The 18113-nt window shown below is 42.5% G+C and overlaps 1 protein-coding gene and 1 pseudogene across 1 annotated transcript in view; both read left to right on the top strand.

Moving 5' to 3' along the window:
• GTF2F2 (general transcription factor IIF subunit 2) overlaps window positions 1–18113 on the top strand; it is a 155862-nt gene that overhangs the window by 19607 nt on the left and 118142 nt on the right. The window contains exon 4 of the mRNA XM_004604583.2: window positions 584–728. Coding sequence (XP_004604640.1) covers window positions 584–728 — 145 coding nt within the window. The remainder of the gene's footprint in view (window positions 1–583; window positions 729–18113) is intronic.
• On the top strand, window positions 14357–14987 carry LOC105942804 (60S ribosomal protein L17-like; annotated as a pseudogene).

Below are 18113 nucleotides of genomic sequence, written 5' to 3'. Positions count from 1 at the left end.
GAAGGAGAGGAGGGAGGAAGGAAGGGAGGGAGGGAGGAAGGAAGGAGAGGAAGCAGAGAGAGAGGGAGAGGAAGAGGGAGAGAGAGGAAGGAAAGAGAAAGAGTAAAATACCTTTTTACTTGGTATTTAAGCCAGTGTCGGACTGGTGATTAGGGGTCAGGACCATTTGGTGCGGGGCACCAAACTCAGACCTCCTCCATGTAAAACATGTATATCCCTTTGGAGTTGCAGTCCTAGGCCCAACGTGATCTTTATAATGATAGAGTGTGACAGATAAGAATAGAGTCTCTCTTTATGTCTAAGGACTAAAGACCTTAAGATTTTGGGGGCTGGAGAGATAGCACAGCGGGTAGGGCGTTTGCCTTGCACGCGGCCGACCCAGGTTCAAATCCCAGCATCCCATATGGTCCCCTGAGCACGGCCAGAGGTAATTCCTGAGTGCAGAGCCAAGAGTAACCCCTGTGCATCGCCAGGTGTGACCCAAAAAGCAAAAAAAAAAAAAAGATTTTAAGTAATAAAATGCTTGGGAAAGGTTCTCAAAGTCTTTGGCCACAACCATATTGATCTCTGATATTTCTCTTAGGTGTCATTCACTTTGAATGAGGAGCTGGCAAATATTCATGATATTGGGGGGAAACCAGCGTCAGTCAGTACTCCAAGAGAACATCCACTCGCCTTGCAGAGTGTTGGAGGACAGACGCTGACGGTGTTTACCGAGAGCTCCCCAGGTAAGTAGGAACAGAGCAAATTCACATGATTCCTGTCTCTGCTATGGAGATTTTTCATCAGCAAACACAGTGAAGTCATTATCAAGTTTGTACCGCTGGTTATTCTGTCTGGCTCTGTTAGTCATATATTCATATCATGCTGATTCTCTGCTCCAAGTTCTTGTCCTGTGATTGATGAAAATTTGGCTGTTACTCGAAGGGTTTAATTTCCATTTGGGGCATGAAGAAATAGAACAAAGCAGATGGAAGAGTATGGTGTACCAGGCTGTCTTCTAAGATGTTGAAGAAACAATATTCTGAGTTTTGCCAAGATAAGGACATCCTAGCCTGTTCGGTAGATGGATGTTCAGTAACCATAAGTTGTATCTTAAAAAATGTTGCTTAATATTTGGGGGTATTTTAATCTGAATTTTTGTTCTTATTTGTATTCTTTACTAAGAAACCTCTTTAAAGCATAGAGATTAACAGATTAACTCATTTTAATTGCTGCCAGCCTCCAGGAAACTTTCTAAAATGTCATTTTAAAATTGTGTGGGTTTGCCACGAGATATCTTAATAATTCAGTAAATCAGGAGCAAGTGCTTCAGTTTGTGCATTAGGTGCAGAAGGAACTTTATTTTCATTGTTTCTTGGTTTTTGCCCTTTACTCATTTCATAATATTGCTATTTACAGTAGCAAACTTCTTTTTAACATAGTTAATTTCTCACATTGGATGTTTTGATATGATTTGTATCTTAACTAAATATTTTAATAAAGGTGTTAGAAATTTAACTATTTGAAGCCAGTTGTTTAAAAAAAAACCATAATATACGCAAATGGGTTTAGTTTTGTTTTTTGTCTTTTGGGGGCCCTACCTGGCAGTGCTCAGGGCTTACTTCTGGCTCTGAGGAATCACTCCTGGTGGTGCTCAGGGTACTGCATGGGATGTCAGGGATCGAATCTGGATCTGCTAAGTGCAAGGCAAACATGCTGCAAGTTGCACTACCCTCTGGCCCTTCAAATGAACTTTTTGTGATGTCTTGGATTAATGATAGCTTCATAAAGTATTTTAGATATAGAGTCGAACAAGATGGAAGATTATAACTTTTTTCTCATGGTCTGAAGTATAAGTTCATTTATATTTTTGTGTCGGGGGCCACACCAGGCAGTGCTCAGGGCATAGTATCGGCAGTGTTAAGAGATCACTTCTGGCAGGGTTTTGGGGACCGTATGGGGTGATAAACAGATTGACTGCATGTAAGGCAAGCGCCCTACTTACTGTATTATTGCTGCAGCCTCGAGATTTTTTTTCTTTTTAATTTTAATTTTTTTATGTTTGGGGCCATATCCAGTTGTTCTCTGGGCTTTTCTCCAGTTTTGTACTCAGGAATGCTCCTTGCAGTTCTTAAGGGACCATATACAGTGCTGAGGATTCAATTGGGGTCTGTACTATCTTTTTGGTATTGATTTATTGTATCATTCTAACACAGTAGTAATTCATAGTGTAGGATTATAGAAGGTAGGAAATGTTAGCTTTTTTTTTTAACCAGAGATTTAAATAGCAGGTATTTACTATATGCTGCATAGGGCAAGGGAGGGCCTAGGCACATCCACAGGATCTAAAATGTGTCTTGTGCTTGAAGGAACTTAGAGCTGCTGAACCAGGCGGACCCTGGAGTAGAAGAGGCATGGCATTGATTTTGTGATTTTGTTGGTCCAAATAAAAAGAGACAGAGAAAAGCTTTGAAAAAAGTTTGAGGTAGGGAACTTGATCTTCCCTTATAGAGAAAGGTGCTCTATTTCTGAATTTTTGCACCTTACTTGGGTTACCAGTTTTTTTCAAAGCACAAGTTAAGTTACTGCTGGTTCTTATGCAAACAAGTCCGGTTTAGAAAGTTAATGTTTATTACCCTCTGAATGAATCTCCTATTTTGAAAATTGTAAACCGTTAGTGTTGTGCTCTCTCGGGTATTTCATGTTCACATATCTGGTTACAGTACTGTTGGAGTACTCCAAAGTGAACAAGGTATTAGAAGGATTATCTCGTCAGGGGTATAAAAATGGATTAACATTGTCATCCTTCTGTGGTTTGGACACTATGTTCTTGCTCTGGGGAATTGTTATAATACAACTGCACGTCTAAGTTGCTACTTGCTTTTATGCTAGGAAGGAAATTATTTACTTCTTAATCTCATGGATTGTTTTTGTGCCATGTCATTTTGTGTGCTTTCTGGGGCTTATTTGTAAAATGGGGACAATGATTATTTGCATTATACATAAATAAGAATATGCTTGAATACCTGGACCCTAGTAAGTGCTCAATAACTATTAGTTATCCTTGCTATTATATCTTAAATCTTATTTTTAAACGTTTTAGGTTTCAAGTTTGTGTGGATGTATATTGCTTGATACACCTCAACTAGTAGAGTCTTATTTGGGGGGGAGAGGAACACAATTCCAGATTCAGTGCTCAGAGTTTGCTCCTGGTGATGCTTACAGGTGGTAGGTAGTGCTGGGAGGGGTGGGGGGGAGTGGGCGGGGAGGAGGGAGGCTATGTTTCCAGGGGTGGAAACCTGGATTCCTGTATATTTGGTGGGTGCTCTGGGCTGGGACTATTCGTGCCTTGGTGCTTGTGCTAATCCTGCCTAGGGGACCGTTCAATGTCAGGACTCAGATCTGGGTCTCCCACAAGCTTTGCATGTGTTTACCCCCAGAACTGTCTCTCTGACCTGTTGAGTCTTGTTGAGACCTGTTAGGTCCTTTTGTGCCAGTTTTTCTGATTGAAATTGTGCAGTTCTGGATTTAATCCAATTATGATTTAATTTCGGTATCTCTGGGAGCATGGGAGTAAAAGCGTATCTGGAACCACATGTATTTTCCTTTACTGAGAAAGTCTGCATTTTGCAAGGGTTTTGAACACATTCTGTTTTTAGTTGAGCACTCTGATCTGAAAGAATGTGTTCCATGTGTATGGCCTGATTTGGGCCAGCTCTTCTTCCTACTCCACATTTCTTCTTAAAATTCTAATCTGTTTATTAAATGTTTCCTTTCATGGGCATTTCTATCATATCTTTGTGAAAATGTCTGCTGTCTTTAGTCTTTATTGGTTTTTGAGCCACACCTGGCATTGCTCAGGGTCACTCCCAGTGACGCTCGTGACCATGTGGTGCTGACAATTGAATCAAGGTAACCCAGAGCACGCACGCTAGCCCTTCCGTGCTCTCCCTGGTGCTGTGGCTTTTTTAACCTCTTTGGGTCTTTGGCTTAGTATTTTTGTCTACTATGGTTGCTAACCAGATCATCTTTATTTCAGTCCTTTGCATCCCTACCTCTGTTCAGATTTAATCTTTTTCTTCTTTACAATTGCCTTTTCTAGATTTAACATTGTTATTCATTCACCTGTTCAGTAAACATTTCTATGATAGGCCCAGTGCTTGAGTAAGACCATGTCTATTGGGATAACTTTTTTTGTGGAAAATAAAATGCTCAAAAAGAGTTATGTGTAAAGAGGAAAGAAAGTGTATGCACTATGCCTAAAGGAGCTGAAAGGCCTCAAAAGCGAAGATGAGGGCCAGAGAGACAGTATAGGTGTAAGGCATCAAGCTTGCACCCAGAAGCTGTGTCCAGGACCATGGTTCATATGAATCCCTGATAGCACATGTGGTTCCCTGATCACTTCCAGAGATCACTCGAGCTCAGAGCCAGGAGTAGCCCATGAGTACTGCTGGGTGTGACAGCCCCCCAACCCCCAAAAAAAAGAGAAGACCCAATGTCTGTTTGGGCCAGAGAGATAGCGCAGGGGTTATGGTGCTTGCCTTGTATACACCTGACACTGGTTTGATCCCTGTGGCCCAAAACCAAAACAAAACAAGATGGAGATAGTATTTGAGGGCCTTGAAATATATGAGTAAGCCTGCATTCTGTTATTAAGAGGAAATAAAATCTTTTTTTTTTCACCTTTATGTATTTCATTAAGGCTGGAGCGATAGCACAGCAGGTGGGGCTTTTGCCTTGCATGTGGCCAATCCGGGTTCGATTCCTCCATCCCTCTTGTAGAGTCCAGCAAGCTACTGAGAGTATCCTGCCTGCATGGCAGAGCCTGGCAAGCTACCTGTGGCATATTTGATATGCCAAAAGCAGTAACAAGTCTCACAATAGAGACATTACTGGTGCCCGCTGGAGCAAATCGATGAACAACGGGACGACAGTGCTACAGTGCTATGTATTTCATTATTCACTTCACTTTCTCCTATTTGTCACTTTTATCACATCTATCCAAAATCCACTGAATTAGATCTAAGCCAAGATCTGGTTAGATCAGAGCAAATGGGCTCAGTTGTAAACTTTATAAACTAGGTTAGAGAGGAAAGTGTTTTCAGCAGTGCAATGAAGGTGGAAAAGAATCTGATTTTAGAGACATAAGATAATTTTGACAGATTTTGGCAGTAAATTGACCATGCAGATATTGAAGAGTGAGAACTCTAGGATGGTTTCTGAAATCTTATTTTTGGCTTGAGATCTGGATGAATGGTGAGGCCATAACCGAGTTAAAAGATATTGGAAAAGGGGCTGGAGTGATAGCATAGCGGGTAGGGCGTTTGCCTTGCACGCGGCCGACCCGGGTTCAAATCCCAGCATCCCATATGGTCCCCTGAGCACCGCGAGGAGTAATTCCTGAGTGTAGAGCCAGGAGTAACCCCTGTGCATCGCCGGGTGTGACCCAAAAACCAAAAAAAAAAAAAAAAAAAGATATTGGAAAAAATGGAAAGAGTTGGAACTGAGAAAAATGTGGTGACTTTTTTTGCTCTGAGTTTTCCCTGAACCCTTTGAATACTTCAAGTGAACTTGTTGTTACCAGTACCTGCTTTTTTGCATGCCTTCTTTTATTTAGTCAGGATGCAATGAGCAAAATGTCACCCTTATGGTATTTAGAAGAGGCAGTAATAAACAGTCAACAGAAGCAAATTACATAGCCGTCTAGAAGAAAGTTCTCCCAGGAGGAGAGCAGGAAATAGGGTCAACGATCAGTGTATGACTGAAATGCAAACATGAAAGTTCATAAGCTTGTAACTGTACCTCACTGTGATTCACTAATAAAAAATTTTATAAAATGGAACCCCCCCCCAAAAAAAAAAGAATAGTGGGCTGAGGACAATAGGTACAAGGGCCAGGAAGATTGCTTCATAGTTGGAAGCCTGCCTCATGAGCGGAGGGGAAAAGGCAGCTGGAATAGCGAAGGGACCACTAAGAAAATGATGGTTGGAGGAATCGGTCGGGATGGGGGATGTGTGCTGAAAGTAGATAATGAACCAAACATGATGCCCTCTCAGTGTCAGTGTTGCAAGCCATAATGCCTAAAAGTAGAGAGAGAGTATGGGGAATATTGTCTGCCATGGAGGCAGGAGGAGGGTGGGAGAGGGGCGGTATACCAGGGATATTGGTGGTGGGGAATGTGCACTGGTGGAGGGATGGGTGTTTAATCATTGTGTGATTGTAACCCAAACATGAAAGCTTATAACTATCTTACAGTAATTCAATAAAAAAAAAAATACTGGATTGAGTGTATAGCATCCAGTTTAAATCATGGTCATTGCTGACCTCAATAAGAAGCTTTGGTTTTCATTTGGGACCATGTGCAGTGTGCTCAGGGCTTGCTTATTCCTGGCTCTGTGCTCAGGGGGACCATATGAGGTGCCAGGAATCAAACTTCTGGTCAATCATGTGCAAAGCAAACACCTTACCTTACTTACATTCAATCAGTTGCCTTATTTCTGTAATTGGAATCAACCTATGTTCTTCCCTGATACCACTCAATCTAAAGTAGTCCTCTGGAGACTTCTGTTCTCTGTCTTCCTCTAGGCCAGTCTGCTGGGATGCCTCATTATCTTACAGGGGCTTTCTCCTGTCACCCTTGCTCTTTTTCTTTTTTCTGCTGCAAGGGATTAATTTGCCCTTTATGATTAACACACTTCCTGCCCCTTGCTGCTGTAGCCTTTGTTGAGCCTTCATGTGGACTCACATGTTGGTTAATCTTGTCTTCCTGGTTCTGTCCCTTGTGGGCTGGGCTCATGCTAATCTCCATAGAGTCTGGTACAGGATTAAGCACATTGCAATGAGCTTGTTAAAGCAATTGTGTTGACATGGTTTCTGTTCTTCTAACAACTACTAGTATTCGATGGTACTTTTGAGAGTGTTTTTGAAGACCTTGTTAGTGACTCACAAAGATGGGGTTCCTTCCTTCAGAGTTAACAGTGTTTTTGTTAAGACACTTGAGGTTCAAATTTCGGTATTAAATGCCTTTGTTCTCTACTTTATTTCATGCTCATTATATTTTTATTTTGGCAGAAATGATTCTTTTTCTTTGCTAATCAGATGAGTTCAGTGCAGTGTGCTGTGACACTTAGTTAACCACTGTACAAAGTTTAATAAGACATATTCCCCAGATAATACTGTAGCTGAGATCATTGCAATGTGTGAGAATTGATTTAATGGTGGCCTGCCTTACTTTTGTGCTTTAATTTGGTAACACATATGTCTTAGAATGTATTAGCTTGTATTTGAAGAAAAATGGATATTTATGGGACTGCTCTTGGAGATGTTGAGTTACCATTTGTTATGAATTGAACCAAATTGATTCTGTAGAATTTATAATCTGTCTTATATGGTATTATCCTGCTAGTGCAGTAAATGAAGCATAAATATAATGGCTTCATTTTTTTAATTAAAATTTTGTGTGTGTTTTATTTGGGGGGGGATTTAAGCCTTATACATGCAAAACATGTGCTTTAGTTCTGTGATATCTCACAGTTCTCTAAGTTGAATTATCAGGTTCTTTTGCAATCCATTAACTTGGTGCATTGCTTCTGTTTATTGAGGTGAAATATTGGTTATATAATTTTCAGAGGTTTGTTGAAGTAAGCTTTATGTATATATGCTTGTCAGTATTGAAATATCAGCTGTTCTATACTGGATTTTTGGGTTAACTGCTTTTAAGCCTGCTTTATATTTATCAGCTAAATTTTTACTGCATATACATTAGTAGGTACCATGAGATGGTTGATTTCATGTAGCCTTATTCTTGTGTTCACTGTCACTTTGTATTATTACCTGAGTACAGTGGTTCTCAAGGTTTTTGGTCTAGGGACCCTTTTATACATTATATGTATGTTAAATACTGTTTTGTGGGGGGAAACCCCATTTCCAAAATTGGGACGCATAGTAGCTTTTTTTTTTTCTGTTTTTGGGTCATACCCAGCATTGCTCACTCCTGGTTCTGCACTCAGGAATTAATCCTGGCAGTGCTCAGGGGGCCATATGAGATGCCAGGGATCAAACTTGGGTCAGCCACATGCAAGGCAAACACCCTACCTGCTATACAGTCTGTCCAGATGTTTTTCGAATGTCATGAATATCTAGATTAAAGATTAACTGGATTTTCAGATCCACTTCTATATTTAGTCTTTTATTAGAGGATATTTGGTTGTAATATCTGAAGAAAAATCTGACCTCCTACAAATACAGCTTAAGAGTAATGTATAGCATTTTTAGATAACTCTGGATTATTTTCTTTTACTACTACACCATCTCTCTAAATGATAATTTCTTACAGGTTGGGTCCAGAAGTTTCTGTTTTTTTTTAGTTTATATGTTGAATTTGATTAACGGAACAAACAGCGATGGTTGTTTTTGTTTTTGAAAGGATGGGCTTTATCTATTCATTTTTGTAAAAATCTCTTTTAAATACCCGACTCTCTGAGTAATCATAGCTTACCATTCTGATAAAAATTATCTTCCATGAGTCAGTAGTTTGTTGCGCTCCTAACTCGGTCCAGCCTACTTGGTGTTACGTAGTATAAAAGGATGAGTACCAAGGGTCCAAATCAAATAAAATGCAACTGTGGTTGTGTGTATCAGGACATCAGGTGAAACTTTAGGTGTTTCATTCATCTTACTGGGAGTGTGAGGTAGTACCGTAGTAGTAGTACTAGTACCACTAGAGTAGTAGTAGTCGTCGTTGGGTACCACTGCCTTGTAGCCACAGTACAACTGTCTCACCTACCTTGCTTTGGTACTAACAGTGCAAATTTCAATACAGTGAGAAAGGCAGTTAAATATGTTGATGAAAGTGTTCGGACTTTCTGAACACCCCGACGACCCTGCTGGAGTTCCTGTGGCATGTGGACTTAGTGTGCTGTCATGAGGAAAGATTGGAGGGTCCATTCTCAGACAGCTTGAAATGCGTTGGACTTTTCTTTTTCTGCGTGGCGTCATGGGACACCGCTACCTTCCAGAGCGTCAGGGGCAGTGTCACTGGCAGCGGTGCACCCCGCATGCCTTTCAGTGTGTATTGTTGGTAATAAGAACAGCACGGGGCCAAAGAGATGGCTACCTAGGGAGGGTGCTTGCCTCCCGGTTTCCATATGGCTCCGGCAGCCCATATGGTCCCCCAAGCTCCGCCAGGAGTAATTCCTGAATGCAGAGCCAGGAGTGACCCCAAGCATTGCCAGGTGTGGTGAAAGAACACCCTTAAAAACAACAGCACAAAAAGTGTAGCACATTTAAAAAAAAAAATCAGGGCCACACTGGACAGTTCTGGAGGCATTGTTTGGGGTGCCATGTGGTAGGGCTCGGGGGCCTGTGGTGTCAGGAATCCTAGACCTCCCTTGGACCGTGGCCCCCACCCATATTTTTTCTGTCTTTTAGGCTGGATTTCATCAAATTGTTCTTTCAACACATTGGCTTTGGCACACTAATTTGTAGTAATGCAACCACATTCAAGTATAAGCCATCAATGGTATGCACTGGCATCTACTTACGTATTTATCACACTATGGTTGAATACTGTCTGCCATTACATACATGATCTTATTTAATTCCCCTGACCCTAGTGCATCAAGGAGGGACTTTAAATCTCCACTAGGCAGATGAATGATGTTTGACTACTCATTTTCCTTGTCTTTAGAAATGCTTTTTTAAAAAAATACAGGGGCTGGAGCAGTAGCATATCGGGTAAGGCATTTGCCTTACACGCGGCCAACCCGGTTTCGATTCCCAGCATCCCATATGGTCCCCCGAGCACCACCAGGAGTAATTCCTGAGTGCATGAGCCAGGAGTAACCCCTGTGCATTGCCAGGTATGACCCAAAAAGAAAAAATATATATATATTTAAGAAAACATCTCCTCCCCCGCCCCATCACCCTTTACTTAAACACCATGGTTTACCAAGTTGTTCGTGATGATTGGTTACAGATATCCATATTCCAACACCAATCCCACCACCACTCTCACCTTCCCTCTACCCTGGTCTCCATTTTCCCAACCATCCCTCAAGCCTGTTTCTGTATCAGGCCTACAATAATTTATTTCATATTGCTTGTTACCATTGTCTGCTTAACAGAATGATTAAAAAATATTTCCATAGAAAAAAATTTGTGAAAGTTGTTATATCTTATCGGGGATATTAAGTTCTTGTCTGAGGCATTTACTAAACTGTTGTTCCAAGTTAAGCTTTCTAGAAAAACATCTCTTTAAAAATAGGAAAGAGGCATGCTGTTATGTTGACCTGGGTCGATTACTGCTTGCTGAAGTGGGAGGGATTTTCTACCCGCCCCCACAACCCTCACCCCCCTACCATCCCCTGTTTCCCCAATGCCTGCAGTGGACAGGGTGTGAAGGCCGATGTGGGAAGGAGTAGAGAGCAATGTGGTTCTTTGCTGTCACCTCTGAGTAACAGCCATTATTGCAGTGCTTTGGGAATCACACCAGTTGCTCCTTGTTTCACATGCCCGAGGCTAAACAGTCAGGAACAAAAATGTATGCCTTTATTGCATTGTGTATTTGCACAACAACCAGTGCGGGATGCAGCTGACCTCAGAGGTTCAGCTTTAAATTTTATTGCCAGCAGCCTGAGCCCTGTCCACGCTCTGAAAAAGTAAGCCCAGTAGCAGAGAGTATTCCTGTATTCAGTGGCTGGAAAGAGAGTCATGAGTGTGTCCATACTCTTTGTATTCAGGTATGCATGCATCAATACGTGCTTGGCAGATACTGCAGCTTTAGTAGTCTGGGAACAGGGTAAAGAGGAGAAGAAATGCCGAAGCGTAAGAATAATAGTGAGAGGGGGCTGGAGTGATAGCACAGCGGGTAGGGCGTTTGCCTTGCACGCGGCCGACCCGGGTTCGAATCCCAGGATCCCATATGGTCCCCTGAGCACCGCCAGGAGTAATTCCTGAGTGCATGAGCCAGGAATAACCCCTGTGCATTGCCGGGTGTGACCCAAAAAGCAAAAAAAAGAAGAATAGTGAGGGGGGCGGAGCGATAGCACAGCTGGGAGGGCGTTTGCCTTGCAAGTACCTGATCCAGGTCTGATCCCCGGCATCCTATATGGTTCCCCGAGCACTACCAGGAGTAATTCCTGAGTGCAGAGCCAAGAATAACCCCCAGGCATCACTGGGTGTGGCCCCAAAAGACCCAAATATATATATAGCGAAGTTTGGGGTCACAAGTTAAATCTGCTGAAAGGTATGATTTGCTCTTATAATGAAATATTTCAAGCCTGTAGAGAATAGTGTAGCCTGTGTCTAACAGCTCTTTATCATCATGATTGACATTTGCCATATGTGAGTTTTCCTTTTAAAGGGTAGAAAACATTTTTGGATAGACCTGACATTCTATTTTCCTTTTTTCTGGTCCCACCTCCACCTCTTTCTCCAGAGGAAATCTTTGTCTTGGAGTTAGTAGGTATTAATGTGACTCACTGTGACATATCTGCAACTGCCAACAACAAAATCTTTACAATTGAGCTGAAGAAAATCAACACATTTCTTTAGTGGTGTCTTAGCTGTGTCATCCAAATTTCTAGCAATTAAAGAATTTCCGTGCTTAGATTGAATGGAGATTTTTTAGCGCTCAGGATAATAGAGAGATTCAATGTATTGAAAATCTTGACAAGCTTCTTTTTGTTCTGATTCTTTAGTTCATGAATTCTTTGAAATTTCCTGAATCTTAACATAAATTATGTGCTCTAGTGTAATTATTAATGAGAAACTTAAAATCCAGACCTTTGTTTTCTGGTGATAAATAGCAAATGAACAGTGAAGAGTATAGGATGTTTTCGCCTGTCACTCATGATTTGGTGTTTGTTTTGTGTTTTGTTTCTGTGGCGACAGGAATTGAACCCAGGACCTTAAACATTGCAAGGCAAGCACTCCATCTCTCACTACTTGCACCCTGGCCTTCCCTCCTTGTGATTTTTATTATTATTATTATTATTATTTTGGCAGTGTATTCTCTCTTTCTATATATTGTCATAATTACATTGACAGTGTTTTCAATATGAATTTGAAAATATTTATAGCATTCTTTAGAAAACCTGATCTGTCATTTATGCAAGAACTATTGGCAGATTTGTTTCCCTTCAGCTTTAGTCATTGCTATGGATTCATTCATGGAACCCAAACTTCTGGTTTCAGTACTCACAAATTCTAAAATGTAGGAAATAGGATTTTACTAAAGTTCTGGTTTTGATTTCTGAAATAAATTATTTTGAACATCTGTTTTCTGAATATTCTTTGTGGTTTTTAATGGAGGCTGTCAGAAAACATGGTATCATACAGCTATTAAGTTCTGGCCTTTTTTTGTATATTCATTCTTGGATACTCAGTTTTTATGAAACCTATATGTCCTGATTTGTAAAGCAATTGGAAGGAACTTGGGAAGTTTTTATTGTCCTTGGAGGGAATGACAAGCTGTACAAGCATGTTTTCCCTTTTGCTTGTGATTTCTCTAGCTTCCATCTTGAGTGGTTTCTTCATTTTGATTCATTTAAGATCTTAGGTAGAAACTAGCTTATTTATAAAGCTAAGTATCATTATACCACTGAACACTATCATCCCGTTGCTCATCGATTTGCTCAAGCGGGCACCAGTAAGGTCTCCATTGTAATACTTCTTGTTACTGTTTTTGGCATATCGAATACGCCACGGGTAGCTTGCCAGGCTCTGCCATGGGGACGAGATACTCTCAGTAGCTTGCCAGTCTCTCCAAGAAGGGCAGAGGAATCGAAGCCGGGTCATCAGCATGCAAGGCGAACGCCCTACCCGCTGTGCTGTCGCTCCAGCCCCAGCTAATTATAGCATAATAAAATGAATTTTACAGTATAATTTATTCACTGAAGATAATAAAAACTAAATCATTGAAACAACTTTAATTCTGAATATTCCAATTTTTTATGATTACAAATTATCTTTTTAATTGAATCACCATGAGATACACAGTTACAAAATGGTTCAGGATTGGGTTTCAGTCATACAGTGTTCCAACACCTGTCCCTCTACCGGTGTACATTTCCCACCAGTAATATCCCGTTTCCCTCCCACCACTGGTCCCCGGCCTGCCTCTGTAGCAGACACTTCTCTTTCTCTCCCGCTCTCTTTCTCCCTCTCTTCCTCTCCGTCCCCTCCCTCTCTCCTCTCTCCCTTTTTGGGCATTATGGTTTGTTGTAGTATATCATGTGCATCCCTTTGCCCCCTTTAAGCACTCAGTTCTTGTCCGGAGTGATCATTTCCAGCCACCACTGTCATCGTGCTCCTTTCTCTGTCCTGTGCCTTCCCTCTACCCCTCCACCTGTGGCAAGCTATGACCATGGGACAGTCCCCCTCACCTTCATTTCTACTGTATTTGTCTCATACTGTGCGGTTTTTTTTTTATATATCCTGCAAATGGTTGTTCTTGTTCTTTTTGACATGTGCCAGCCTCTATGGTATGAGATAATATCTTACTGTTGTTTTGATTTGTAAAAGCACCTTTTCTTTGGTTTTTAAACAGAGCCACTACTGTCACATTATTGCAAAGTTACTGCTGTTTTTCAAACCTTATTCAAAGTTTTTGCCTCACCCAGTCTGGTTTCTTCTCTCTTTTTTGAGCATAAATGGATACTGTTCTTATATCAGAAGTGAAAGTGCAGGAAATGCCATGTTGCTGATTTTTCTTTCTCTGCTACTTGGCCTTGTGTTGTAAAAGTAGAAGACACTGGGGCCAGAGTGATAGTACCGCAGATAGGACGGTGGCCTGACATGGTCTACATATGATCCCCTGAGTCCACCAGAAGTGATCCCTGAGTGCCGAGCCAGGAGTAAGCCTTGAGCACTGCCAAGTATGGCCAAAATAAGTAAATAATTGATAAAAAGTATCTCTTATTTGCCTTGAGAGCTTTATTGCTTCAAACTGTCTTCTTTGATATGCTAACGGTACAAATACAGCAATTCCCTACAAAAAAAGAGACTCTAAATATGGTTTACTACATTATTGGGGGGGGGGAGGAGTTTCGAAAAAGTGCTGAAGGGAACCTTGAGGCCACTCCTGCGATTCTCAGCCAACCAGACCAGACCACTCAGTGTGAGCCCCTGAGGCTGCCAGGCTGCTATTCAGACCCAGAGGGTGGGGCCAGGCAGGCCACCCTGATGGCACTCGGCAGCCTCCAAGGCAACACCCAGCTGTGCCCTGGCGACTGTGTGATGCCAGGAATCTCAGCAGCTCTCACACCCCTGTACTCTCTCCCTGACCCTGTTTGTTAATTTGCATAGCAGTTCTTGTTCTTTGTTTTAAAATGATCTGAGTCCTCTTCCATAAGTGGCCTAAGGTAGTCCCAAGATGGTACACTATTCTCTGGACCCCCAAAACCTGACTAAATCAGGCAAGTCCAGAGGCTCAATCCTTCATGTTCACTTCATGAACACCCTGGACCCGGCTCAAGCAATCGGGTGTGCAGATCCGAAAAGGCACTAAGTAACTGAAGGATGTCACTCTGCAGAAGCAACATGCGCCCTCTTAGGGTCACAGGGTGGCGTCCGGGCGTGCACCCAAGCCAAATAGTGGGGCTGGACACTAGAGTCATTGGCCAAAGACGAGTGCTCAACTTTTACCGCATGTGCTTTAAAATGCCAAGAGTATTGATGAACTTAAGGGTTTAGATGTAGATTCTCTGGTCATCAAGCATATTATGAACAAAGTTACAGGCAGGTTGGCTGCAGAATTTATAGGGATATTAGACGGATTAGCCCCTCTATGACCTCTCCCTGCAATAGAGATGATCCTTATTGGAAAAGAGCAGATTCTTCCTAAACCTGAAGAGGAGGTTGCTCAGAGGAAGAAGATAGCGCAGAAGAAATGGAAGCAGCAAAACCTTAGTATTTGGGAACAAAGTAGGCATAAAACAAATAGAAATCTAAGTAAAAACCAATATGACATGAAGAGTGCAGAAGACTTTCACGTAGAAAAGTAGCAGCCTAATCAATGGCTGAATAAATAGCAGAGGAAGAAAGGAAGGAAGGAAGGAAGGAAGGAAGGAAGGAAGGAAGGAAGGAAGGAAGGAAGGAAGGAAGGAAGGAAGGAAGGAAGGAAAGGAAGGAAGGAAGGAGAGAGAGAGAGTGTGTGCAGGAGATAAGGAGGAAGGAAGAAGGAAGGAAGGAAGGAAGGGAGGGAGGGAGGGAGGGAGGGAGGGAGGGAGGGAGGGAGGGAAGGTAGCAGTTCCTTCTTCCACAGCCTACCCCCCATTGACAAAAAGGTTATACAACCCCTCCAACCCTCCCCCCACAAACCAAGACCTTGAACCCCAGCAGAGTAGGTGGAGCTTCCCAAACAAACTTGAAGCCAACATTTGTACTATACTTTTAAGTATTTTTTCTTTGATCTCCCCAGCAATGTGGGGTCCCCTGAAGTCGGTGGGTCTCCATGGGTGGCTTATGTGAGGCAGAGAGGAGAGAGTTGGCCTCTTTCTCCCGATCCACCTTTGCCACCCTGGGGCCAGCTGGGAAGGCCAGGACTAATAGCTCTGCAGATGAGCCACTGCACAGCATGGGCCAGAGCCCCGCCAGCCCCACTAGGTGGCCATCAAGCCACACCTGATGCCCACTTGACTTTCTCAGCATGAGAGTTAATCCCCGCCACCCAGTTTCTCTGGGAGCCATGAACCCAGACTCGAGTGAGAAATTGCTCTTTGCAGGAAAGGAAAGCCAGTACTAGGTCTTACCCAGGCCTTGCAAGTCAGGTCTTTGTCCTTTTTACAGAATAGTATTTCAGGAGTAGACAGGCAGTAAAGACAGATTTTGGGGGCCAGAGCAGTAGTACAGTGGGTAGGGTGTTTGTCTTACAAGCAGCTGACCCCGGTTTGATTCCTAGCTTTCCATATGGTCCCCTGAGCACTACCAGAAATGATTTTCCTGAGTTCAGAGCCAGAAGTAACCCCTGAGCATCACCAGATGTGACCCAAAAAGCCCCCCACCCCCCAAAAAAAGAGATTTTATATGGAGGATTTTGAGAAAAGGGAAGGAGGGAGAGGAAGGGAGACAGAGTAACACGCTCAAGAGAGAACACGAGCTTCTCCAAAGACAGAACCCCAGATACATCTCAAGAGGGGAGATGCGGGTGACCCATGTGCATGGCCACGTGGACACAGGCAGCACATGAGCTCAGGCAGCTTTGCACAGGCTCCCTTTGTTCAAGGTGGCTTTATAGGCTTTCTCCCAAGCTGTCCCACATGGAGCTGCTACCTAGGTAAGAATCCATTGCTAGGGAGGTTGCCAAGGAGGTAGAGTTGGGTGTGGTTGATGGTCTTCTTTGAAATTCCTTTTCTTACCTTTGTTCCTACTGGGGTCCAGCCTTCTTTGGGTCTCTTGGTGCCAGGTGAAAGTCTTAGCATGCCTTAGTTCCTGTGTCTGCAAGGTGGGCTTTTTGCAACGTTGGGTCTCTTGCTTTTAATTCCTTCCTTGGCATTCTCTTGCCATGGAAGCCATTCCCTGTGTACCTGTGTATATCACCTGGTGCTTGAGAGGGCTTTTGGTGTTGGGACTGAGCCCAGGCCTTGTGCATGCTTTGCATGCATGCCGGTTGAGTCTCTCTCCAGCCCTCTATTCTCCACTAAGTTGACTATGATTCAGAATGCCTTATACCATTGTATATTTTTGTAATTGGAAGAAGGAGCTTTTATTTAGGCATATAAATTGACAGTGTTTGTGTCTTTCCATTAAGCAGCAGTCCCTAGCAGAAATTGGTCATCCGTTGAGTTCTTAGTTCACTCTGGTGAGCACTTTATAGCAGTTACTCTTACTTCACACGATAACCCTAGTGGCAGGCACTAGTGTTAGTACACTGATGGAAAATAAATGGTTTTTACATAGTCTATGGTTTGACGTATAGTATACAGCTTGAATGCCCATGTCCTTAACGATCATTTTAGTATTTTTAAGAATGTGGATGCATAATTAGTCTTGTGGATCATTGGCATCATTAAGAAAGAGACATAGAGTGGAAAGGGCTGGGGATGTGGCTCAGAGTTAGAGAACCTGCCTTGCAAATGTAAGGCCCTGGGTTCAGTTCCCAGCATCGAAAAATATGAAAAGTTAACATGTTATCTTGGAACATTTTAAATGTACACTAAAGTCGAATAAGATTTTTTTTAAATAAAAAATTTCATACCCTCACCCAACTTTCGATGTTATGCCCTAATATTTTTATTTGTTTGTTTGTTTTTAGCCTACTCCCAGTGAATAGCATAGCAGCTATCTTTTGCAAAAACGATGTGATTTTACTTTATTCACCTCTATGTACCCCTTCTTCCTCATTGTCCTGCTGACATTTGTTTTCTAATGCTCTGTAAGACTTACTGTTGTGATTTGACTTTCATCTTTTTCGTTGTTTTCGGAGCAGGGATCAAGCCCAGCGGCTCACTCGTGGGGAGCAGTAGGTGCTCGAACACTGAGCTACGCCCCTGGCCCCTTCGGGATTTAGTCATAGTTTCGTTTACTCTCAGCCTCAATTTCTGCGTAAACTTCATGCTGGGTTTTGCATATCAAACCCAGTCATCAGTCTAATCACTGTTTCCAGGTCATATTCTTTTCACTTAGTGTCTGTCTGGTCTCAGTGCCCCAGCAGAGGCTCTTGGGCAGTGTTGAGAGACATATTGGATTGTGTGACTGGGACTGCGCCCCTGGCATCCAGTGACACAGGGATGCCAACCAGTCATCCAGGGCGGCCCAGCACAGCCCCTTTCAGAAAGGACTGTCCACTCCCAAAGGTCCCGGCGCCAAGGTAAGAACCACTGGCCTCCCTTTAAGGGAGAAAGCTGTTACTCGTAGATGACAAACTACTGACTTAACTGCTGATGAGTTCCAGACATAAAATAGGTGGGGTTTGTTTTGTTTTGTTTTGTTTTTAGAATTAAAAAAAAAAAGTCATGAGTTTATTTCATTTTTTCCCAAATTTTATTTTATTAAAGCACCGTGAGTTACTAAGTTATTTCGTAGTTGGGTCTTTGACATGCAATGTCCCATCACCCATCCATCATCAGTGTCAGCTTCCCTCCATCAGTTCCGTCTCCTAGCCCCCACCCAGCCCCACCCGGCCATCCTGA

The sequence above is a fragment of the Sorex araneus genome, chromosome 1 (genome assembly GCF_027595985.1).
Source record: "Sorex araneus isolate mSorAra2 chromosome 1, mSorAra2.pri, whole genome shotgun sequence".
NCBI classification, from domain to species: domain Eukaryota; kingdom Metazoa; phylum Chordata; class Mammalia; order Eulipotyphla; family Soricidae; genus Sorex; species Sorex araneus.
Note: the sequence above shows the minus strand (reverse complement) of the source record. Positions and strands in the feature narration are given on the sequence as shown.